The sequence below is a fragment of the Protomyctophum bolini genome, assembly GCF_963924005.1.
Source record: "Protomyctophum bolini genome assembly, chromosome: 22".
Lineage (NCBI taxonomy): Eukaryota > Metazoa > Chordata > Actinopteri > Myctophiformes > Myctophidae > Protomyctophum > Protomyctophum bolini.
In genome coordinates, this window is record NC_137883.1 from 7,251,053 (window position 1) to 7,277,528 (window position 26,476).

Genomic DNA, 26,476 nt, shown 5'->3' on the forward strand with positions numbered 1-26,476 from the left:
TTTGGGGTGCCTGGTGGCTCCGCCAGTATAATGTTCCATGTGAGCGGGCGCGCAAGGACCCTAGGGTTCAAATCCAATCCCTGTCTCTCCTCTCTGACCTTGGTTTCCTCTCTGACCTTGCAAAAAAGTAAAAAAGTGCATAGAGTTGAGTCATGTGACTTGTCACTTTTGGGTGTTGTTTAGCATCAAGGACACATACAGTTCATGTATAAGATACAGTATATGGGCTCCATCTTGCGCCACCCTTATCCCTAAACGTATTTGCCATTTTTTACTTATTTTGAACTAGCTGATTCTACATCTACACTTTGTGAGCTTGTAGATATTATTTGGACTATGTAAATGTTTTTTTTAAATATAGTTAAAGATGGAAAATAAGTTTAGGGATAAGGGTTAAGGCGTGGCGCAAGATCTAGCCCATAAGATAAACCACTATTAAACCACACAGCTGAGGAAGAGAGCTGAGGGAACATTGTAAAGTCCAGACTCCAGAGAGTGTGTAAACCAATGGACCATTGGTATACACTCACAAGTGGTCAAATTAATACCATGGATATATTTCTGTGAAACGGGCAGTCAAGGAGAAATGCCAGAGGCTCCAAAAGGCCATGTGTTTGCAGTCTGTGAACTCTTCTTGGCAGATATGTGCAGCATACTGAAGTGAAAGAGAGCTGGGGGAAAAAAAATGTCCATCCCTCTCTTATTCTTTCAGTTTTACTTCTCTTTCTGCTAATTGCGGGCTATTTTCTGTTCTCCTTACGTCCTTGCAGGTCATTACTCTAGGCCTAGCCCAAGACTACTTACTTACGACTACGCCCAAGACTACTTACTATATGTCTTTTGTTTATTTTTCTCCGGCTGCTGATTCAGATGATGTTCAACCATTGTTTTTTAGTGATGCCTAATCTTACACATGCTGATGGCAGATCTAAGATCACAACACAAGTATGAATCAAATATTGTACTTTCATTTTGTCTTTACTCACTGCTTTCAGCATTGTCTTTAGTGGGGTGTGTGTATGTGTGCGTGTGTGCGTGCGTGTGTGCGCGTGCTATTATACATGGTTAGTTGGTTACAAATGTAAACTGCTTGTGTTCATAATTATTTGGAAGCCTCGGTAATGTCCATAAATCAGTTGTGAGAGGCCTGCAGATTGCTGTAATGCCCAAGCCTATAGAGCTAATAAGGCATTGGCAAAATTCTGTTCAGTGTCTGTGATAATTGGCCCTATGGAGGTGGCGATGCTTCATTCCTGTATACCCTGATTTGCATCCTGAAATTCTTATTGTTGAGTCACTACTATTGTTTGTGTTCACAAATTTCTTGTTAAATGTGAACGCAAATAAATTGTGTGTGTGTGTGTGTGTGTGTGTGTGTGTGTGTGTGTGTGTGTGTGTGTGTGTGTGTGTGTCTGTGCGCGTGCCTAGTGCCTACATCACAGTCTGGAAATTACAGGGAGTTTGCTGGGAATATGCAAATCAATGAGATGGTAACCTAGAGATAGGCCTATAAAGGAGCCATGGCTAGCAAGCACACACGCACACACACATGCACGCACACAAATGTACACAGTACTGAGAAGGGAAGTAGTTGGTTGCAGAATGACAGGACACAGTGCAGGATACACATTATAAATCGTTGTCACGCTCCTGTTTGCTCCATCCTCATTCACAGTTTCTCTCCACAGCAGCTCGCCGACACAAATATCTTCTCTTCTCAGAGAGCCGTCAACCTTCAAACATGGTGAGTATAGCCTATACATTATGGCATACGCAGCTACAATTATAACTGTACTCGGTTTACTGAGAGCTCATCATATGCAGTGGAATATGGTGAGACATTTTAGTGGTCACCCACCACTCAAAATCTGATTCCAATAGAAGCCACCAATCTGAACAGGTCATATTTCATATCTAGTTGCAAAGTAAATAAAAGTAGCTTGTTTTTGTACTGTTTGTACTGTTCACACATGTTTGGGGAAGTCATTTTTTACATGGTAATAATATAGAAAAGTATTAGAGTACTAGAGTATTAGAGTATTAGAGAAGTGGCAGCAGTCAGTGGCTGTTTAGTTGTGTCAGCTAGATTGTGCAACAATTTTTCATCACATTGGAAATATACAAATCAATGTTCCTCTTCGGTATTGCCCGGTATTGCACCAAGAAGAGGTTCCATCATCTGCATTCCAGGCTTGCTTTTATTGTGCGGGGGAGTAAATTGTCATTTGGACTGGATAGTGAAGTAAATTAACTCCACTTTGAAGTATATGAACAAAACTATTTAGCCCATGAACATACGTAAAGACTTGACTAAATACTCAGGCAAAGATACGGAGAATGAGTCGACTGCAAACGGGCAAATGAAAGTTGTTCCAGAGTTCCAATTTATTGTCAGAGTTCAGAAAACAGCATCACAGCCATGGAGCGTGGAGCCCCATGGACCTCCAGCAGCCTCTCGGCTCCTGAAGACTAACACACAGATAGACATTTTCAGTAGATTTTATATAGATCAGAACAAAGACATCAAAGGGAAAAGGTGGTCTCAGGTTCCCCACCCCCCTGAAGTCTAAAGTGGTCCACACATGTCCAAATAAGGTATGGTCACCAGGGAGCACAGTATAGGTGTAGCTGCTTGCTATCAGCAGCTGATCTATTTAGCATACCTATATTTACCATAGAGTGCCAGCTGTGAAGGGTGACTATGCGTCTTGTCCAAACACGCCTGTCTCTCACCCATGAGAGACAAAGATCCACTTTAGTTTACACTAGTTTAGAACATGGTTATTTAAGCTATATTATACATAACTGATAAACCGTACGCGTATTACAGAAATCTGACACTGAAACACAATACACGTCGCTGAATCCAACCCCTTTGCTTAATCAAAGCACCCAATTATCGAATTCAAAGTGTGTTACGGTTTTCATACTTGGCATCTGAAGCTCTTAGCTTCAGCTAATGTCAAGGATAAATGACCATAGTCATCCAAAAAATGATTCGTAACTTTCGTTTTTTGTTTAGTTAACTCCTCTTTTAGCACATGCAGAGAGCATCCATAATTATTTAAATACTCTAGATTACCAAGGCTCATACAAATAACCAGTCTACTGCAGTGACCATACGCTACCCTCTTCCCATTTAAAAGAGCTGTCCAGATCTCATGCATGCTAAAGATTACCTACTTACGTTAAAATCCTAGAGTGTCCTATATAACTTTAGAGTTTCCCCACATGTTATAGCATAAGTACCTTCGTTGACTTTACCAATTCACAAATTTATTCGAACATAAATAAGAACTTTATGCACAATTAGGACGATTAACACTTATGCGTACGACAGGGGCACTGTCTTTCGTCTGACAAAGAAACATCTAATTTTACTCCGGTAAATATCTCTATACAGTTTCCAAATCTCCCTTAGGCATCTTCATCCCCATTAAGTCAACTTCTCTAATTAAAATACCACATAAAATCAACATACATGCCCATTATATGTTGAACTAGACAAACGATCAGACTGAAAAATCCCTACCACTGGTCCTTGAGCCTGGAGTGAATCACCCCAAAGGCACTGGGTTTCGGCACCAGTATGAAGTAAATTAACTCCACTTTGAAGTATATGAACAAAACTATTTAGCCCATGAACATACGTAAAGACTTGACTAAATACTCAGGCAAAGATACAGAGAATGAGTCGACTGCAAACAGGCAAATTAAAGTTGTTCCAGAGTTTCAATTTATTGTCAGAGTTCAGAAAACAGCATCACAGCCATGGAGCATGGAGCCCCATGGACCTCCAGCAGCCTTGTAGATTGCGATGTGACGTGTTGCGAGATTGTAGATCTGCAATTTTCAAAACAATCTGTGTAAAAGTAAGTGAAGAATTTAAAAAATATATATATCTTTTTACATTTTAACAACACAAATCTCTAGTCCGACTCCCTGCCATAAAATATTTTCAGATGACAAAATGCATAGGCCTACAACGCAACCCACAACTATACCAATAATTACAAGCATCCTAACAGGAAAACAAGTCACTTATAATCAGCAGACATGGCAACATTGCTCAGTGCTCACTACAATATTCCATCACCTGAGTGTGACCCCTCATGACCCCTGAGTGTGACCCCTCAGTGACCCCTGAGTGTGCCATAAGGCCAAAATGGCCACTGTGTGAATACTGTAAATGTGGTCAGCTGAAATGCATCGTTCAGGGATGTCCAGCAATCAAAGTGTTGCTGGTTAACCACGGATTGGTGACATTTTTCCTTATGGACACTATATGGGCTGTATTTTGCGTGTCTTAAGTACCAGGTCTTATTCCCTAACTTGAGTGAACTAAAGACCTGGAGGCGTGATCAATGCTCTTTGGCCACTCAGAATAGCCAAATGGCATTGATCACGCCTCCAGGTCTTTTGTTTACTCAAGTTAGGTAATAAGACCTGGTACTTAAGACACGCAAAATACAGCCCATCGATGTGTTTCTAAACTACGAAAGAAATCGCCAAACTGTTCAAAATGCCGCCACCAGTACGAGACAATGTTGTCTGCTTTCACTCAAGCAGACAAATAAACTATATACGTTTCTCAGTAAACTATTATGCGTTTCAGGTTAAATAACTAATAATAACCACCACATATAAGGATTATTACTAGTCTTGGCTGGCAGTGGCAAGCTATTACACAAAATGTTGATTGAAAGTTCAAGGTCATAATTATTTAGATAGATACTTATTAAAGTTTATTGAAATGGTTTCCAGCACAGGATAACTCCTCTGCGCCAGACTCAAAAACAGTATAGGCTATAGCCTACATATTAACCCATTCTGACCTGAGATCAGATTCATACGAGGTTTCCACTGGACACACACTGGTCTGATTAATCCATTCTGACCTGAGATCAGATTCTAGAAAAATGTCAGTCGTTCTACGATTTTTCAAAAATAGCAGACCTACAAGCTCGTATCGCGCCACTCGGTGGCGCGATATGAGCTTGTAGATCTGCTATTTTTCAATAGGTAAAGCATAACATGATGCTAACACCAAAATGGGTGCCCGGTCAGAATGGGTTAAAATTGTGACACACACAAGTTCATACATAAAACGCATAAATTCTTCTCATTATTTCCCCCTTTTTTTTTTACACTTAATAAAATAAAATTCATGTGCACTTTTTTTCCCCCTTCTTCTTATACAATAATACAAAATCCCTAATTTACCAGTCTATGACCTTACAAGCCAACCCAATAATGATACAATTACGATACTGGATTATATATATATATATATATATTATTTATTTTTTTTAAAGATTTTTTAATCATATAATATTGGCGTGTCTTTTCACTGTATAAGAGTGTTGGGTGGAGGTGGACATGAAATTCCTGCGTTGAAAGCGTGCCATTTCTTTCCGCTGTGGCGGCTTCCCTTTGTTGAAGTATACAGTTTTCTTTTCCTGTATTGTGCTTTGTTGTAATTGTTGCAATGGCACACAGGCCAGGTGGTGTACTTTTCCTTTCCTGTTATCTCTACTTCCTCCTATAGCTGTGGTATTGTTCATGCTGTGTGTCTGGCTTCATTCAAACCAGCCTCATTAAACGGGTGTGGCAGCTCCCTACTCATGTCTACCAGGGACATGCACACATAGACATCAAAGGGGGCTGCCTTTGTTGTCAGCCTCTGCCCTTTTACCCGTCTGTCTACTGTGTGGAACTCACTCAAAGAGCTGATGAGAGAATACTGTATTTGCACATCTCAGGAAGACAGCATGTTATCAGTGGTGGACAGTAGGCTAACGTAACATGTTTACTTGAGTACTGTATACGTATGTAAGTAAATATTGTGAGTATCAGCACTTTCAAAGACACAAATATTGTAGCCTACTTTTGACTCACTACATTTCTAGGAAGGGAACAGGCACATTATGAATTAACCAATTGAGGGGATATCAATGTTTTGTTTTATTCATTCGTTTATTTAAAAAAAAAAAAGGCATACTTTAGGCTACTTTGTGTACTACAGTGACATTCAGTGTTACACTCTCACCCCTCCTACTATAATAACAACTTACTAGACAAAAACACCTTGTGTTGACTGACTGTACAGGCTGGGGAATTTGCATGAAAACAAAATGCGCATGCATGCTAGATTTGCCTGCAACAAAGATACATGGATACAGTTGACGCCCGGTGGTCTTTTTATATTGTTCTACTTTTGTCCTACTTGCTACTGTTACTTTTCACATTAATTGTGATGTATTGTATTACTGCCGTGCACCTGCCACAACAACATTCATTTCTACTTTCATTGGAGAATCGATATCCTTGACATTTATAGACAATTTGCTTAGGAGAACTTATTTTAAATGCCATACTTGAAGGGATACTTCATTTTGAAACATGTCTGGAGTCATCTATTTATCCAGACTGTAACAGACTGGACTCTGTAACTGTGAGAGTGTATAGCCTTATATACTTAGCCTACTACAAATGGAACCAAAGGATTTTTAGGGCCATGTCATGTGGTCGTCTACCTGCACAGCCTTTGTGTACATTCGCAAGTTTCATACATTCACTAACAGTGTTGCCCATTGTCCCAACTTCCTGTTTGGTGCAATTGTTATACTGTATAAGAGGCTTTTTTTACACAACAGGAACTATTTAATGAATATAAGCACATACTGTATACTGCATAGGCTATACTGATCTGAGATATAAGATACTGTATCAATATCAGAAATTATTCTGTGCAGCCAGTATATTAAGGTTTCCACCCGGGAGCAACAATATTTTTATTCAGATTCTGAATTAGATGAATTCATGAATTCCGTTTGTTTCTCTTCCCTCCAGGAAAACAAAGCCGATGTAAAGGCCATTATGGCTCGCTTTCAGGCTGGTGGTGCCAACAGCACTGAAGAGACACCTTCCCCACCTCCGGGACGCTTAAAAACAGCACTGCATCCTACCGTGTCCTCTGGCCCGCCGCCGCAGCCCAAGAAACCTGTCATGGAGAGCCTCTCAAGCAGCACACTTCCACCTAAACCGACTTTCCTTAAAAGCACCGTCTCCAATCAATCCACAAAAAGTGCCCCGGAGGTACGATGGGCACCCAAGACCAAAGGCTTGCCTGGCATGTCTTCAAACACCCAAGAGGACTCCAACGGCAACATTAAACCTTTGTTTGCATATAAAGCGTTCCCCATCAAGCCACCTCTCTCGCCGGATGCCGAGGTTAAAGTCCCAGTGCCCAGGCCTCCGCTCCACAAGCCCTCCTTGAGCTCCACCCTGCCTGGGTCCAAGCCCGCCTTTCCCATGCCCCCTCCGCCCCCGGGGTCACCCGCCAATTTCAAGCCCCCCTGGGCCAAAGAGGACAGCGGGGGTTCATTGTCCACTGCCAGCCCCACCCCGCCAAAGGTACCGCCTTTCCAACTTAAACCAACCAGCTCGGTGTCAAAGTTACGTCTACGAAATGAGGACGTGGGAGGAGTTAATATGGACGCCGCAAACAAAACGTCCCATACGCCAGACTCTGCTGCTAACATCTCCAACTTCAGGACTACTCAGAGTATTTTCAACAAGGAGAGAGAGTCGGACGATGACTCGAAAGGTGGCGGGGTCAACAAACGGCCCCTTAGTGCTAGCAACTCCACCCCACCTGACAGGCCTCCGCTTTCCAAGAAACCTAGTTTTGTCAAAATGATGGCCGCCGCTTCCACTGAGACCAACGACAGCGACCCCAAACGAAACCCCTTACCCAACAGTTTAGCCCTGGGCCCTGCCCCGGCCAAGCCCAACAGACCTCCCAGAGTCAGCCTCGAGGGCTTCAGAGGAGCCACTCATGTCTCCAATGAGGGTGAGTTGGTTTGAACAAATATATCATTATAATCAAAATTGTTGTTGCAAATCTGTATGTCCTCCTCCTATAATGAGATATAAGCCTTTTGAATATATGTAGCCTAGGCTAGATGTGACACAATCGGCATGTGCAAAAACATATTGTGGGTTTTTTGGCAATGAAACTGAGAAGAAACGTTAATTATTTATGAACACTGCATTCATGCCAGCTAGTATAAATGTCAAATAAATACAACCAAGTCACATACAACTGTGTCATTAACACTCGCTATATTTAGATTGGGGCTGCAGTTGCTGATACTCACTATGTTTCCAGTATACATTTTGATCTCCAAAAGCTATCCAAAGTCCAAAAGTTTCCATATAGTCACAAAATAAATGTTTATAGATTAGCGGATAGCGTAAGATCTGAAACTGTGATTTTATTGGGAAACTATGAACAGGGAAAAGTGTCGTGTGTTTGTTCAGCTTGTGTATACCATCGACAGGAGCAGGGACGTGCACACATAGACATCAAAGGGGGCGTACAGCCCCTGCCCGTTTACCCGTCTGTGAAACAACTGTCCTTTCCAGACCACGAATGCAGCGTTTACTACATGGTGAAAGAAATGCAAATGCCACTCCTCTCCTTTCCATGCCATGCCGGAAGGCATGCAGCATTCAGGAGAATTAATTTTTACCCCCGAAGTCTCCTGAACTTGAACGCAGTATTTGTTCAAGAAGATTTGAGTTAAAAACGTTCGCTCTGAAAGAACATATATTCAAAGATTTTCACCACATTTTCAAGATTTTTCAAAAATAGCAGACCTACAATCTCGTAGCGCGGCACTCGGTGCTGCGCTGTGAGCTTGTAGATCTGCTATTTTTCAATAGCTATAGTATAACATGATGCTTAAAACACCAAAAGGTCCACCCAGTAAGCATATGAAGTCAGAGAGTTGACAGTGTTTTGTTCAGGTGCTGAACTCTCTCTCTCTCTCTCTCTCTCTCTCTCTCTCTCTCTCTCTCTCTCTCTCTCCCTCTCTCCAGTCATACAAATGCTTGGTTCCTCTATATGCAATCGAGTTCCCTTTTCAGTTTGTCCCCTGCCTGCTTCCCCCTGTCACCTCCTCTCTTCTCTGAGTCTCCTCTGAGTCTGTACAGCTGATGCTGTCTCTTTGCATGCATCATGATGCATGGGGAAGTAAGTTCAAGTTCAACTCTCTGACCCTGCAATAAAACAGTCCGGCATGAGGCAACAGGTATACACGACAACAGTATTAGTATTGCAGCCAGACTTTACAGTATTGTGGGGGAAAAAACACCACAAGACATCTCAATGCCTAATAGCTGACAGAATGAGATTGGGCTCCCCGGACGATACCATACTACTGTATGGTAGACACGGTTTTTGTTTAGATATGGATCACATTAGACTTTATTATAGCAAGGCATCTCCCTTCATTTCATGTTAAACCTTTATCTGTTTTGTGTTCAATTAAAACGTATTGTTTAATTTGTTATAAATGTGTTTATTTCTTGCTAAATTGTTACATTTATTTATTGTATTTCTTTACAAGAAGTAAACACATTCCCTGGACAGCTTATATGATTTTATTTTATGTTCCTTCCAAATGTATTTAACCACTTTTATGAGTTTATTCTTTTACATTCCCTTTTTAACATTGATGTTACGTTATCATTAAACTCGTAGTGCTTTACAATATTATTTGGGGGCTCACTTCACAGCCTTCATGGTGCATCAATGGGCCACAATGCACAGGTTTGGTTATTGCAGTGTTATAATACTAATAATGATACAGATCTCTTTTCTGACGTACAGGTTGCAATGACATGCATCTCTGTTGGACATATTAATCACATCATAATGTTTTACTTTGATATCTAGTCACCTTGGTGTATTGTATACCAGTGAAGATACTTTTCTATTTGTTTCTTAAGGCATGTAACTTTGTTTTTCACCCTGCACTTGATGAGGCATGAGGCCTTTGTTGCAGTATGTGTTTTCTTTTTCTTTGAACGTTAGATTAACTACAGGAAAGTAAACGAGGAAGGTGCAACAAATATAGGCTATTTTAAAGATGACTATTACTTTGAAGCACTACATTGTTTTTCTTTGCACTCTACTTGATGATCTACTTAATGACATAATTTACACTGTCATTTGTTGACTTTACGTTTATGTCATCTGTTTTTGCATTGTAAGTTCCTCTGGATAAGAGAGCACGCTAAATGCCTAAGTTGTAAATCATCATTTTACAATTCAGTGCAGAGAGAGTGCAGGATGCATCCGAATGCACGCACGCACGCACGCACGCACGCACGCACGCACGCACGCACGCACGCACGCACGCACGCATTTTTACCCTTGCTTATGTCTATGTGTTCATGCACGCATTTTGACCCTTGCTTATGACTATATGTGTTTGTTGTGATGAAGGTCCGGCAGCATTGAGGAAGGCCTCCTTTCCCCCAGGCTCTCACCCCAACCATGTGACCCCATCGCTGACCTCTCACCCCAACCATGTGACCCCATCGCTGACCTCACATCCTTCAGCCCCTTCTTTACCCCCACGACACCCAGGAGCCATGTAAGTAACACACGCGCACGCACGCACACACGCAAACACACACACACGCACACACACACACACACTCGCGTGCACAACACGCACGCACCTACGAATTTCTGTTTAATAATACTTTTCGAATGCATTGAAAGCTCTGAAAATCCTGGAAAACAGAGTGCATGTCCCGCCTCCCCCCCCCCCCCCCCCCCCCACTTGTTTCACCTTTGGAGCCGCTCAAATTAGTCGAACACTATGCAGCTTGCTGCTTAGCAGAAATGGATACATGGATAAAGATATTTAAATATATTTGTGCGAACACAAATGGCAGCTGATGGTATAGATTCTTCTGAGGTGCATGCAGGAATTAGGGACTATCTCTAAGATTTGAAGATTGTGTAAGAGTTAGCATATTACTAGCATATATTATCTAACTTAACTGTGCCTCCAGAATCCAACCAGATCAAGATGAGAACTATGATGACGTTGGCTTGATGACCTCTCCGCCTCCACTACCACCCTCCACAGGTAATAGAGCTCCAATTGGACATTCACATTATCATTCATACCATTGTTCGGATCATTTCAGTTCATATTCTGTTAATGTTATACTTATAATGTGTTCAGTAATCAGAATGCTATTATATTACGACAATAGTGAATAAATGAAATTCACTTGTAATGACAATTCATCATGCCTGTTCTGTAGGTCACCCAAGTCAAAGGCCAAAGGTGAGTGTTTTTAATTTGATTAAATATTTTATAATTGCTCACGCACATGTGCACAGAGCACAATCCCAGACGTGTGGAACTGTGGATACGGTAGTAAAGTACATATTTGTGTTTATACACACACTGTTGTTTATAGTAGTACTATAATGTGCATTGATCCTCAACATGGGGTCCTTTGGATCAGCCTCCAGGGGATCCTCAGCTAAATGATCGATAGTTTGGTATTCAAGTTGTATACTGAGGATTTTACACTGTATTAGATTGGGGGTCAAACTGGGAGTCTTTGAAATTAAAAGGTTTGAGCTGGTTAATTCCATACAGACAGCAAGACATACAGTACATTATATATTACCAGTCAAGACACCTGAGGGCGAGAAAGTGCACGCATCCGCCTGGGTGACAGCAGACTGCTGGGCGAGCGCTGGCGCTTTGGCACAGGGCCTTTTAGGAACTCTAGTTTTTGCCGGCTGCCGAGCACGGCTGCACTAATAACTTTGGGGCAGGCCCGTCTAGAGTTTAAATGGACAGGTATCAGTCAAAAGGGAGACATCGCAGAGGAAGGATGGATGGGGAAGGATCAACATAATAATGGAATGTCAGAACAGGTCAGCTGCATATATGGAGATCTAAGGGTTTGAGGTCAGATGTAGAGTTGCTGGTCAATATTGACATCAGGGATCTCCATATATGGGCTTAATATTGATGATGATGTCACGTGATGTCACATGCTCCAGCCCTGATGATGTCACGTGATGTCACTTGATCTCTCACCCCGACCAACCAACACACACACTGACGGGAAATGCACAATTCCTTCGGTCGCAATTATTTTCCTTGCTTATTTATTGATTTTGTTTCTTCTTTTTTTGCACAGAGCCAAGAGGATGAAAGTGATGAGGAGATGTATGAGGATCTCGATGAGCGATGGTGAGGGCGACTATGGGTTTCCCCCCCCCCCACAAAGGGCACCTCAATCACAAATGACCTGCCACTCTTCTAAACTTTTGGACCCATGTTGGAATTGTTCACAAGGCTGTTTTCCCATCGTGCATGCTTACTTAAACGGGGCTTAAGTGATTTTCAGTAACATGGGTCTCCCCATCTCTACAGCATTTAGCTTTACTAATGGGATACCAATTGTATCCAGTCAGTCAGGAGAGGGATCTCCTCCTGCTGTGAAGGCCTATTCATAGTCTGGATTTTCGGTGGTAAGGTGACCACCGCTCCGGTGGTCAGCTGACCACCGGAGCTGAAATAACGTTGAGCGGTGGTGAGTAAAAACAGAGAGAAGGGCTGGAGCGGTGGCGGTGGTTTGCTCTTCACCGTGGCTCAGTGACGTCATGTTGTAGTTCGGTGGTCAGTCACCCCACCACCGTAAATCCAGACTATGTATGAGCCTTGACTTGCTGCTGCGTCCATCACTGTCTCCCTTTCTGCCCCTCAACAGGGACACCACCGACCCCAAGGAACAAGAGAAGAAGAGAGACAAAGACGAGAAGGAAGAGAAAAGGCGTGTGGAATTGGAGAAGAAAGAACAGAGAGAGCGTGAGAAGAAAGAACAAGATGCCAGGAAGAAATTCAAAGTGACTATCCTATAATATCTATCCTATTCAAAGTGACTATCCTACTATAATATCTATCCTATTCAAAGTGACTATCCTACTATAATATCTATCCTATTCAAAGTGACTATCCTACTATAATATCGTTGCTGTCGGTCGGGTGATAACCTCGTCCTGTATATTTTCCAGTGAATGGAAAAAATATAACGTGTATTTGAATGGATCCAAAGCTATATTAAGCTATACAAGCTCTTGTTAATACTTTTTTCCCCCCATTGGTTAAATATTTATAAAATCCACAGACACACTTTCACTTTCCAAAATGTTTCATAAATAACTAACTACGTCACGTGTTGCGGTGCAACCCATTGTGACCTTGCAGTTCTGCTACCGTATGTTATTTATTTTTTCACTATCGTGTCATATACTGTAGTATGACGAAGTAGGGTTTAACTAAGTTACTCGGAAAATATGGAGATACAAGATTTCTACCCAACAGCGATGACATTAACCCCTTTTGGTGTTAGCATTATGTTATGCTTTAGCTCTTGAAAAATAGCAGATCTACAGTACATAGGTCTGCTATTTTTGAATAATCGAAGAAGGACTGACATAGAAACATAGCTTTTTCAGAAAACTGTCAGGATGTAGATTCTTTGACCAACCTGTCTCAAATTAACAGACACTCACTCCCTGTTCTAACCTCCCTGTGTGTGTGTGTGTGTGTGTGTGTGTGTGTGTGTGTGTGTGTGTGTGTGTGTGTGGGTGCGTGCGTGCGTGTACGTGCGTGTGTGTGTGTGTGTACGTGCATGTGCGTGCGTGTGTGTGTGTGTGTGTGTGTGTGTGTGTGTGTTAGTTGTCTGGCCCACTGCAGGTAATCCACAAAGGGACAGCTCGTGTGGACAGTCGAGGCGGTAAGACAGAGCTGTCCCTGAGGAAAGGAGACGAGGTGCATATCATCCGCGTCCAGGGCAACCCAGAGGGCAAATGGCTGGGGCGGACAGAAGACGGCTCCAGTACGCCTTGTGTTTTCTTCTTATGCTGTTTGTCATTGTCATTGTCATTGTGTGAACAATAACTATATAGACATTGTGTTCAGGTTTCGGCAAGTCTGGTTTGTATCTGACAGCTTGTGGGTATTAAGTCGCATAGCGAAGGCTTTCGGTTTGTGTGTGTGTGTGTGTGTGTGTGTGTGTGTGTGTGTGTGTGTGTGAGTGTGTGTCACGTGTGCATGTGTGCGTGTATAGTGTGCATGCGTGTGCATGCTATGCATACAGTACTGGCATGTGCAAAGCGCTCCAAGGCCTCAGCCACATCCGACCTAGCCCCGTGCAGTCATATGGTTCATGTGATTCTGACCCCTCCGCACCCCTATAGAGAGAGAGAGAGAGAGAGCTATACAATGTACATGCTACAGTACAGTCAAGTAGAATTATCATTATTCATTTAACTCTGAGAGTGTGAAAATGGGTCCATTTCTGTTTGTACTCTGTTACAAATGGATAGATGAACACTATTTTACTGTGTACATAGATAGAAAGTTAATTTTTTTACGATATATCTTTTGGGGCCTTTTCTGCCTTTATTGATAGGTTGAAAGTAGACTGACAGGAAATGGGGGGGAAGACAAGCGGCGAAGGCCGTCGGGATCGGGAGTCGAACCCGCGGCACGCCGTCAGGCTGGCTCAGCAGCCTAGGTTCCCAGACGGTTGAGCTATCCGTCCGCGCCACACACTGTTAGTTTTAAAGACCAATAACTCTAAACCGCCATGGGACATATTTGGACTTCTATCATGGCTATTCAGTTTCAACAATCTCCAACATGACTTCAATTTAAAAAATATTTTGGTATATGCTTATATCAGTGGCTCTATTTGGCCGCCGACCCCCATCCAAAAATATTGCATGCCAAGGACCCCCATACAAGATTGATGGTGTTGCGTGCCTGCATGTGCAGCTTGCACGATTGTCTGTCTGACTGTGTGTCTTTGTGTTTTCTAGTTGGCTATGTGAAGACTGCTTCTGTGGAAATTGACTTTGACTCTCTGAAGAACCAGGGAAGCTCTGCTATGACCCAGCAGGACTATGACCCTGAGGTTTATGATGACATAGATATCGCTCCTGACAACAGGTACAGTACAGGGAATATTACATTATAATTCTTCCTATAAATATTACTGTGTGTGCGACGTGCGTGTGCGACGTGTGTGCGATGTGTGTGTGTGTGTGTGTGTGTGTGTGTGTGTGTGTATGTGCGTGTGTATGTGCGTGTATATGTGTTTGCATGAAGTGAATAGTTTCTCAACCAGCAATCCTTAACTCTATCCTTATAAATCTATGTGAACATTTCTTCTCTCTACAGTGACATCAAAAGACTTGGAGGTATGCTCCAAAATAATTGTATTTTGATTCACTTTAATTTACATTTTTAACAAATTGTTTTATATATATCTGAAGACATGCATGCTGTCATGATTGTAAGTAAGGGTAAATTTGTTTCTTCAGTTGTGTCTCAGTATTTTTCCTTGGTGGTGTTGCTATGTTTATGATTATATATTATTAGTATTTAGTGTTTTATTTTTATATATATATTTTTTAATCCTTTAGTGTTTCTGCCCCCTCCACCTGAGGAGGATGGAGATATCTATGATGATGTGGTTGATCCAAGTCTGGATATCAGGTGAGAATGCATTTTGATTGATTGATAGGATACTGTATTAACAGTTTGAAAAAAGTACAGATGCACAGTTACATTTATACAATAATGCTAAAAGGATAACACAAAATGCCCTGAGGGCCTCGTGGTCCTACAGTATGCGTATTCAATTCATCAAGACGTATAAAGACATACACTAGTATACAAATGAATGAACTGACCCATACAGAAGAAAATAAGGTTTTATAAGATGTCGTTTTTATATTCAGCTGAGAGTTTATATTAACAACTTACAATGAATAAGGTTACATTTCTGTGTCACCAGCATTACACGTTATTAGTAATTGGGCCATGTTTCAGAGCCACGACATGTTCATTTAGATGCATCTAATAATGATCTTATTTAACCATTATCTCCACAAATGTATTGTTTGGAGTAATGATCAATACATGATGCCAAATCCGCTCCCTGTATTGCTGATGCAACAAATCAAAAGCAAAAAGAAATATTGAAATTATATCCAACAAAGATGAGGACGTTGCTTCAGTATTACTGTAAATACAAACAACACAAATAACATGATGCATTTTTCGTCAGAATGTGTATTCATTCAACACAAGATAATGCATACTGTACACACAGAGAGTGTACAGTACGGCTCAGTGACCTTGTGGTTTGAGTGTCCGCCCTGAGACTGGGAGGTCAGGGTTCGATGCCCGGCCGGGTCATACCAGAGACCCGGTGCTTCCCTGCTTGACACTCTGCCCACGCTACAGAAACAGGAGATATAGGCTCCTGCCCCTATATGGGCCTCAAGGCTGTGCAAGGCTTACTTATACACACAGAACTATACCATAAAGTCAACATATACCGTATGCACGTGTGTTCACAAGTAACAAACTGAAACTGAATATTTAAAGAGAAACAAAATGGTACTTACTTTTCACCTTTGGTTTGGACATGCTCCCAAGTCCCTCTGTCCCACTGGAACGCAAGTCGTCACCAATGTCTCGTGGGCTCCTGAGGATGTTTGAGTGGAGGAAACCTGCTACTACCACCAATGAGTAAAACACTCTCCGTTGTAAAGCCCGGTTTACACTTTGTGATCCCACTACTATACGGAGAAGAAATGAAGCACGACATGATCACAGATCTGCACGCCCAATGATGCTAATCCCTGAACTTTAAAATAACCACTTTGGGGTGAAGTTGCCCTTGTTTGCTGATTAGAAGTCATGTTTCCCCACACCATTTCCTTCACTTTAAGAGTAACAACTGACTCCAGATCAGCACAACATGGGCATCTACACCCTTTTCATTAACAATAATGATTAGTCGTAATAATTGAAGTTTGATTACTGACCAGACAGGCCAATCAATTAGAGTAACATTCAGCTGATTGTTGATTCAATGGAATCGGTGTTTCGATTTCTGGTCACTTGACTAATTATTTAAAGTTATTTTAATGTGGATTCATTCATTTCTGTTGTTTCAGTCAGGAATTACCTCCCAACGTGGAGGTGGAAGCAAACAAATGATGTGCAATTAACTAATCACTAATGACTTATCATTGCATGATCAGAACATTTTACTACTTACTAATTCATTTAATCCAATGTTAACCCATGCAATTTTATTGAATGTGTATAATATATTAATGCTAATAGGCCTACCTTTTTTCCACGTCAGAGTACCTCCACCAAGCCAGTTTTCTGCGGAGGGGAATTCAGGTATCTATTTTCTTTTTAAAAGCTATTATACTGTAGTTATATTTTTGTTAAACAGTTTGTGCTTCACGTTTATGATCCATGAACTATTCTTCTCATTAAAAAATAATAATATATGCAATGGAATTGTTGGGCTCAGAGTTAGCTATAGCTAATTTGTATACTGTATACGTCCCAGTACAGTTTCCAGTGCTAGTGAAGTGCAACATCCTACTACTCCTTTTGCAGTTCCTTCCTGAGGCCCACGCTCTAAATCAGTGGTTCCCAAACGTTTTCATGTCAAGGACCCCCACATTTACACTATAATTAGCCCACGAACCCCCCATTTGAAAAGATATTCCAAATCATATAATATAATATATTTTTACGGCTCTCTAGCAGTGATTCTCAACCCGTTTCATTTCAAGGACCCCCAGGTTTGACATGCATATTAGTCTGCAGACCCCCATTTAATGACATTTCTATCTCTGGGACGCCCAATTTATATTGTAAAATCAATGTTAATTTAACTCTGAGAGCGTACAAATGGAACCAAATGGACCCGTCAGGGACGGATCCACACACTCTGGGGCCTCATTCTCACGTACCAAACAGCAATCAAGCGTTTTTTAGTTTTTTGGGCCACCACAATGCTTTTTCAATGGGGGTCACGGTTTGACCAAACATTTTTGTTTGATGAGGGGGGAGGGGCAGAACACCACCAGCAATCGGGATCAAACACAAATGTTTGATCAAACCATGTGACTCCCATTGGAAAAGCATTGTGGTGTCCCAAAAAAACTAAAAGAAAAACGACCAAACATTTTCTTGATTGCTGTTTGGTACGTGCGAATGAGGCCTCAGAGTTACATTTTGGTTCCAAACTATCATTTAGCTGCATGGGACCCCCTGGAACCCCCCCTGGAAGGACCCCTGGGGGTCCCCGGACCCCACTTTGGGAACCACTGCTCTAAATGAGAATGTGTTCTTCTTGGCCAACTCACTCAACAATTCCTGTTTTAGTTTCCTTAGACCAGTCTGGAGCGGCAGTTGATGAAGACATTTATGACGATGTTGACTCTCAAATTGTTCGTCTTCCACCGCTAATCAGCAGGTAAAACTACTAAAGAGCCAAAATGTTTTATACACACACATAATTATAGCATATATTGCATTTTAAAGTCTAAAGGCTGTGATGTGGATTCTGTTACTTGCCAGCTTTCTCATTTTCTCATCATTAAGATCTCAATTTGACCACTAAAATCTCTACTATTTAACCCATCCTCCCATTTTGGGCTGGAACCCCTATTGAAAAATAGCAGATCTACAAGCTCATACTACGAGCTTGTGGGTCTGCTATTTTAGAAAAATCGTGAAAATATTTATTTCAGAAAACTGGAGGATTTAGAAGATTTTTAATTTTTATTTGAGGTCAGGCCTAAAGTTATTATTGCGGACGCAATGAGCACTTACTATGAGACCTAGCAGATCATGTCTGTCTGTCTGTGTGTGTATTTGCTCTCTAGCCTCACAGCTTTGAAACACAAGATGGAAGAGATGGACCCAAAGAAGCAGAAAAAGTTTGAGAAAGAGGAAAGAGACTTCAGGAAAAAGTTCAAGGCATGTGATTTTGCTTACATCATTGCTGTTCCCTCACTCATGTGATTCTTATCTGTATAGCTCTTTGCAATGATTTTCATTTTTCAAACATCGCAAGACATCGCATGACTTCTTATCCTTTCCACACTATTGTAGTATGAAGGGGATATCCAGGTGCTTTATCAGGTGACCATCATCCCCACATTATCTAATAAAAAGTGGAGTGGCAAAGATCTGGCAATCAAACCGAGGGAAACTGTCGATGTCATTGTTAAAGCCGTGGACAACAAGCTGATCTGTAGGAATGAAGAGGGCAAGTGTGAGTAACTACTGTCTAGTGTCTGTCTATATACTATACTATTAAAATACAGAATTAATTCTCCTAAATAAATGTTAATGTGTAAAAAATGGACCCAAATGAGGCAAGAAGTCCAAAGGGCTTATACGAGGCCTCTACCTATATGTAAGATATAATACCTTTTAGAACCTTTCTCATTTCATCTTGTCTTTAACAGTGAAAATGTTCATACAGTATACTACACTAGTAGGCTATACCCATGTGTCTAAACCATAGACTGTAAAACCCACTCTAAACCCACCTGTCAGAATAGTACATGTCATGTGTACATGTATGTCTTGCTGTCTGAGATGAATATTAATGATCTATTATTACACTCTCCTTTGCAGTTGGCTATGTTTCGACAAACCACATTGACATGGAGTAAGTATGACCCATTCAAAGACAAACACATGATTGCACACACGCACACGCACACGCACACGCACACACACACACACGCACACCCATACGCACACGCACACGCACACACACACACACACACACACACACACACACACACACACACACACACACACACACACACACACACACACACACACACACACACACACACACACACACACACACACAGACAGATGTACAGCTTAATTTATATATTATGTAATTCTTTATTCATATTCATGTATTCTTTATTTTCTTTTGCTGTTCCTATAGGGATGCTGATATCTATGATGACATTGGAGGTGGTACGTTTTAATGTTTAGGGGGTAATTTTATAATGAACACATACTTTACACACTAAAATACTACTAGGAGGTTTTACTATTGTTTTGATTATTTGGATTTTCTATTTCATGGCAAATGTTCATAGTTGATATGATTTCTCCACAGATTGCATCTATGACAACGACTGAAAAAAGACCCCTCTAATCACTGTATTGCAATGACTTCATTACGAATGCTCTTTGGCATTAGGCCTGATTCTTTACTTTGATATGTTTTCTTTACATTATTTATTGTGTTTGCTGATGTGATGTTAGCATTTATCGTCAGTCATGAGAACAATACAGTATTTTATACATTATTGTATTTGTTAAGATCAGATTTTTTTTTTTTAATTTTGCAACATAAAACATATTTAATGATATAACATTTTTTGGGTTGCAATTAGGTAGGCTACAGTGTAAAATCAAGACACAATTGGAAAACATTACATGAAGCAGCAGTATTTAATTTCTCATTTTAAATGTCTCCCTTTGTATTCTTTGTTTTCTTTTTCCCTTTTCTTTTTTTTTGTCCTGGTGCCAGTTTCAATAAAAAAGAACTATATGCAATTTTGATTTGCTTTCTCGTTCAGCAGGAGATTTGATTAATTTAACCTGCTGTTAAAATTAACTCTTAGATAAACAAATAAATGTCTTTCATTTGTATATGTTTCTATTTCTATGCATGGTTTCGATGTGCTGCAGGTGCCTTATATATATATGCTTTTGTTTTATTCTCATTGAACGTTTCATGTCTGCTATTTAACCAACTTCCAGTAAGGACATGAATCCAGGGTGCCCCCAGCAAAATGATTTAACTACAATTTACAATTTAGGCATTTAGAAGATGCTTTTAAGCCAGAGTGATTTACAGTAAGCAATAACAAAAACATGGTAATGAAATACATAAGAAATATTCATCATGAATAATACGTATAGAACCTAACAGTGGAATATCTAATAAAACTATGCGTATACACTGACTGCTCTATATAGTGCTATGTCTTAGGTCGCCAAATTTAACTACGGTATACATACTGTAACGAGAGAATAAGAATGACTAGATAATTCAAATTTGCCCTTAGACTCTTTTCGAATAGAACTTTGTGTTGGACCAAAACGCTTAGGTTTCCTATCTTGAGCATCACGCGTTTTATGTTCAGCACATCCAGAGCACAGCCTCCAACAACAGCTAGACAGTTGGACAGACATTCAGTCCACAGTCCACTCACAGTTAACAGTTTTTGTAATGAGTTGTGCTTGAAATGTACTGTAATTCTGCAAACTGTTGACAAATACTTCAATCAATCAATCAATCAATCAATCAATCAATCAGGAGGCACAGCAGCCATGGATGAAAGCTTCATAGCAGTACAGCAGAGTACAGCAGTGCCCCTCAGTGGATCTTCATTGACATTACACATTTCAAATATGATGCAGGCAAAATATCATACCAGGCCAGCTACGTATTGATTGATTCAATCATTTTATTCAAGTATCGTACTATTTTTCCAATCTATTTGATCTTGATTATTTATTTATTATATTATTATCGACGTTTGCGTTTAAAACATCAATTGGGTCGTGGTTGGTATTGGTAGGCCTATAGTATTATAGAATGTCTGTAGGACTACTAATAGTATTACATAAAACATGATGAATCAATGAATACGAAATCATTTTTTTTTTAAAGAATATTAAGAGGTTTGCTCTCGGGTGTATTAATTAAGTTAATGATCAGCGAGTTATTGTTTAATATGACTTTTGGCACCGCGTCCAGCATCACCATCATATCAGATCAGATATCAATGAAAGGCCTATCCTAAGATCTGATCTGATATGATGATGCTGCATGGACGCGTTTTTTGTTTGTTTTTTGTTTTGGTCCATGGATCATATTTGACGAACGCATCATAAATTATACATCATCAAATAAAAAATGTGCATCCTCAAATATGATCCATGGACAAAAAAAAATCCTATTCACGTGATGATGATCTTCCGGGTCGGCAGACAGACAGCCCCCCCCCCTCTCCAAAAACCTGACCCGGTTTACGGTCCAACTTGTCCTCCGGCCGAACAGACAGGGCACAGAGTCACAGAGCTGTCTGCAAAGGTCAGTGCTGTTTAATGTATGGGAACTAAGCTTTCATTTGGGGGGCCACGTTTTGACCATGCATGCATTCCTCTCTTTGTTACGGCGTGTGTGTCTGCATTTGTAGTGTTTTAATGTCATTTCATGTGAATGCGCGTTAACAGCCGTGGTTGTTTGTTAGCCATAAGCTAGCTTTGCTCGAGTTAGCATTTTTTCCTCTCTCCATCAAATAGCAGATGTACAAGCTCACCAACGCGTCGCGACGCGACACGTTGGTGAACTTGTACATCTGCTGTTTTATGTGCGCGACACAGTCGCACGACGGCGTATAATCCGACTTTCTTTTTGTTGTCAATGGAGACAAAAAAACCCCAAAAGTGGTTGTTTGGCTGCAGCTGCTGTAAACTCCTGACACAGCAGGAGTCAGTTTGAAGGATATATTATTTATAAAAGAGAAACAAACACTTGTTGAAAACGTTTATTTATTTTTTATGCAACTAATTGTGCTGGTCTGGCTGTATCTTATAAACTGACAGACAGACGAGACAGTGTATACTGTACACGTGTATACGTTTCCATGTGCGGGATGTGAAGATAATGTCCAAGTTAAACAACCCGGTGTCACTCACACGTCTGCCATAATAATAACCTACAGCTCCCCCCCCCCCCCCCCCGGACAGTTATAGTTATACAGGGCTTGATGACGTGGTGGTATATAGTAGTTTTAGACAGATGCAGAAGCATATTAAAGTCACTGTCACAGCACAGTGACAGGGGAGTGCACATATGCATGCATATATCATGTATTTTCTCCAATGGATTGACTGGCCTATATGATTCAGTTACAGTTTATGGTCCATGCATGCATCCTGTTGTCCTCAAACTCAGACATTATAATGGTTATTGTCTTTGAGTATTGTGGCTTTGAATGAATCACAATGGCTTTGTCATTGTGTTTTGAGCTGCATGGTCTCTTCACTCTAGACAAAGTCTAGAGACTTGTGAATACAGTATAGGGTTGTACCAAATTGTTGTTCAAATGATCGGATCGGGACATCCCTATAGTATCAATATTATATCCATATCATTAGACTGGAAATTGTCTGTGATTTGTACTATGGCATAAACGTGCTCTATGAAATATAAATATCGGATCGGGAAAAATCGGTATCGGCAGATGCTCAAAATCAAATGATCGGAATTGGATCGGGAGCAAAGAAACGTAATCGGGACATCCCTAGTATATATGCCTTGTGACCTAATTTGCTCCCCAGCCTTTCAGTGTTATAGTTAGTAGGCCCTAGTGTGTTGTTTAATGATTAGCCGTTAATCAATGATGTTATGTTACTAATGTGATGTCGGGCTTGTCCAGAGTATTCCAGTAATATCACCTCCTCTCTGACCACTACATGATGTATTTCTCCAGCAAGTGCCCTTGACTGTTCCAGTGTTGTGTGCTATAGGCACTGCAACTATTGATTCTTTCCTTTGCCGATTATGCTATCGATTACTTTTTTAATTAATCGAATAATTGAGAAGCGTGTTTTTAATATATTTTGTTTTATTTTGTATATTATATAAAAAATATGCATCACGTGGCAAGAACTTGAAGTTCTGCGGCTTCTGCCAATTCCACTACGTGAAATAAAATTGAATGAAAAACATTTTATTATTTCCTCCAAATAATCTATTCATTTGATTAGTTGATTTATTTAGCTATTCCACCCCTACTATTTGTCATGACATGTGTTATAATTATTATGTAATTCAATTATTGGCAAACACTTTTCTAGTATTTTCATTGTCCCAAGTTTTCCTCGTCATATCTGTGTGGTAGAAGACAAATGCATATGACAGGAACATAATTCTAACGACCAATCAAGATGTGAGTCGTGGACTTTGTACTGTAGGTCACATAGGACAGGTTGTCCGACAGGGAAGCCATTGAAGTTCTAGGGCAAAGTTTAAAGCATTTGCAGTGGATTCGACCTGTTGCCTAAACATAGCATAGCATGTGCGTACGGTACCATTATGCGATGTACAGTACTTACTTGTAAGCATTCCTAGAGAAAGGACTTGCTTTTATAGCCTGCTTTTGAAAGTGGAATAAAAAATAAACTGTCTTTTTCCTCACGTCTCTCACCTTCCCACTGTCCTTGTCTGCCTCTCCCTCCCTCTTTCCGCACTCTCCACTCACTCCTACTGTGACCCCTCTCTCTCTTGTTACTTCCCTCTCCCTCCACTTCCCGTCTCCGTCTGCCTCTAGGTAGCGAGAGACAGTGCAGTCTGTCTAGTTTTGAGCTCCCCCTGCCGTATGAGAGTGGGGAGTGTGCACCATGGCGAGCCTGCTACGCGTCGTGGCTACCAGCTGCTCAGCCCCTCTGTTCAGCGGGGTGTCATGTGTTAAGCTGCAGAGTGCCCGTGCTGTCAAAACACCATGCCTGCGCTTCTTCAGGACCCACCAGGCTCTTGGACGATGCGCTGGTCCACTAGGTAAGACCCCGAGACTGTGTCTGTGTTGCTCCGCTTAACTTGGGCTGTCTGCAGAGTTGCGCGCCGGGCCGGCTACACACAGAAGTCTCTTCAAAACTCGTGACAAAAGTGATCCATAGAATAATCACTAATAAAATAATCAGTGGTTGCAGCCTTGAAACGCTTTACGCAATGTCGTTTTCGTTTGGAATTTGTTTTCCTGCACATTCATAGTATTGTGGAGGCATAACAGTAATTATACTAATGCTAGTTGTCCTGGGAAAGGATGTTGTAGTCTATTCGTAATGGTAACCCTCAGGATTCGCACCTGGGTTTACTTTGCGGCATAGGAAGCCAAACATCCACAACTCGACAAATAGTTGAGATCTAGTCAAGTAAGGGTTTATAGTACTGTATGTGACTTGAGTACAGTACAGGCTTGAGTCCCTGCCCTAGACCCGAATACCACAATACTGAATCCAACTTGATATACAGCTAAATTCTAATAAAGCTTGCTTTCTAAGTAAAGGTGATAACTGGTGGAGCTGTAGTGATACTCTGTAGCAATATGACAACAGAATTCCTGTTTTACAGTATGTATGTGTGTGTATTTTCATACAGATTGCTGCCCGCATGCTATTTCTATTTTCTAGCAGCATTGCTGTTGTTAACCCAACTACAGCAGCAACCGATAACATCATTTACTACACGCGACAGGTTTTCATGAATCTGCCGTAAAGGTGACTAAACTGAATGGTGTCCTCTTTTCCCCATTCATTTCAGCCCTTTTGTAATTTGCATGATAGTTATTGATTCCTGTACTGTATGTATGTATGTATGTATGTATGTGTCTGTACAGTAGGGCTGCAACTATTGGTTATTTACATAGAAATTGATGAGCACTTTCTACTAGTTTTTTTACACAATGGTTTGGTGCAAAAATAGTAAAACATAGCACATCTACAAGCTATTTTAACTATTTTTGAAATTTGTATACATACACACTTTTTGGCCATAATAGCCAAAAGGTTATTAATCGTCTTTCGTCTATTTTATTAACGTTTTATAATTGATTAAAATTGATAATTTGGGTTAACTGTTGCATAGCATCCCCACTGTGCAGTATGTGTGTATGTTGCAATCCAAGGCCAAGGTCGCACACTGTACCGCCTGCGCTGCACTACTCCCATTTCCCACGGCTTCAGTTTAACCCGGTCGTCAGCGTCCACAAGCAGGACGTTTGGCCTGCCTAGTGAACACCGGTGTCAGCCGGTTGCAGGTGCTTTAGTCCCACGCGTACCGCTTTTAGCTTACGTCTGCCTACAATCAAACAGATGCGGCAGGCGTGCGTGTTTTGTGCCAGCGAGCGTAGTATTGTGTAATAACGCTGACGTCCCTGTGCACACACGTCCGCGTGCATGTCACTGTCACTGAAGGGTCATAGTGACCTCACATTCCTAGAGCTCAGCGTGTGAGCTGGTGGCAGCTGGTAGTGTCTATTCTTGGCACAGTATCAACTGGTTGGCTCTTGATAGTCCGAGTCCACAGAACACATCCAAGTGAAGAGCAGAGAAACGTTAATACACACACAGGACCGTACACCAGACCATCCTGAATGGACCCAGAACCACTTAGACCTGATACTTGGTTGACCAGAGTCCCCCCCCCCCCCCCCCCCAAGACTCTTAAGGGCTCTATTTTCATCCATGCTAAACCCCTTATCCCTAAACTACTTTGCCTTTTTTTTTTACTATTGTCGAACCATTCAAAAAATATTTTCAAAATAGTAAAAAAGGCAAAGTAGTATAGGGATAAGGGGTTTAACATGGACAAAAATAGAGCCCTCTCTCCTATTGTCCCTCTACAGTCTACACTAACATACGCAGATGCTGTAGTAAGAGAATGTTCAGTATTAATGTTAGCCCTAATTAACGTGCAACCAGGATTATGTAATTGATGCTAAAACAACCGCCTTGTTTTCAATGTGTTGACTGATATACGCTAATGGGGATGATGGTTAGCTAACTGGTAACGGATGGCTAGCCGCAGTGATGAGGGTGTTTATCACAAAAACACGGAGGACATTCTGTATACTGTAGCAAGTTGGCACGCACGTTTGGATTGGTGTTACCCATAACTAAAGCTACACAGATAGACTCCTGGT

General features: G+C 41.1%; 2 protein-coding genes across 4 annotated transcripts in view; both read left to right on the forward strand.

The window, feature by feature from the left end:
* The first annotated feature begins 851 nt into the window (after positions 1 to 851).
* On the forward strand, positions 852 to 20,327 carry fyb1b (FYN binding protein 1 b). 3 transcript variants are annotated; one of them, XM_080756004.1, is made up of 20 exons: positions 852 to 945; positions 1,689 to 1,744; positions 6,853 to 7,855; positions 10,298 to 10,448; positions 10,876 to 10,952; positions 11,134 to 11,156; positions 12,031 to 12,083; positions 12,604 to 12,739; positions 13,575 to 13,734; positions 14,720 to 14,849; positions 15,081 to 15,100; positions 15,326 to 15,398; positions 16,347 to 16,439; positions 17,065 to 17,105; positions 18,105 to 18,195; positions 18,608 to 18,701; positions 18,837 to 18,999; positions 19,368 to 19,401; positions 19,696 to 19,727; positions 19,873 to 20,327. In XM_080756004.1, the coding sequence occupies exons 2-20, from the start codon at positions 1,742 to 1,744 to the stop codon at positions 19,893 to 19,895; spliced, it is 2,400 nt and encodes a 799-aa protein (XP_080612130.1). In that variant the 5' UTR covers positions 852 to 945; positions 1,689 to 1,741; the 3' UTR covers positions 19,896 to 20,327. The 3 variants fall into 3 exon arrangements, with proteins under 3 accessions (XP_080612130.1, XP_080612131.1, XP_080612132.1); XM_080756005.1 differs by lacking the exon at positions 852 to 945 and having other exon boundaries at positions 1,547 to 1,744; positions 19,696 to 19,724; XM_080756006.1 differs by lacking the exons at positions 852 to 945; positions 16,347 to 16,439 and having other exon boundaries at positions 1,547 to 1,744.
* A 1,469-nt stretch (positions 20,328 to 21,796) lies between these two features.
* nnt (nicotinamide nucleotide transhydrogenase) overlaps positions 21,797 to 26,476 on the forward strand; it is a 58,071-nt gene continuing 53,391 nt past the window's right edge. Inside the window, exons 1-2 of the mRNA XM_080756626.1 lie at positions 21,797 to 21,861; positions 24,107 to 24,333. Of these exons, the coding sequence (XP_080612752.1) occupies positions 24,177 to 24,333 (157 nt within the window). The 5' untranslated portion in view covers positions 21,797 to 21,861; positions 24,107 to 24,176. The remainder of the gene's footprint in view (positions 21,862 to 24,106; positions 24,334 to 26,476) is intronic.

Coding starts and splice junctions, on each gene's coding strand:
- fyb1b (XM_080756004.1), top strand. Junction 12,084..12,603: donor GAGGATCTCGATGAGCGATG/GTGAGGGCGACT, acceptor GCCCCTCAACAG/GGACACCACCGACCCCAAGG. Junction 19,402..19,695: donor ACAAACCACATTGACATGGA/GTAAGTATGACC, acceptor CTGTTCCTATAG/GGATGCTGATATCTATGATG.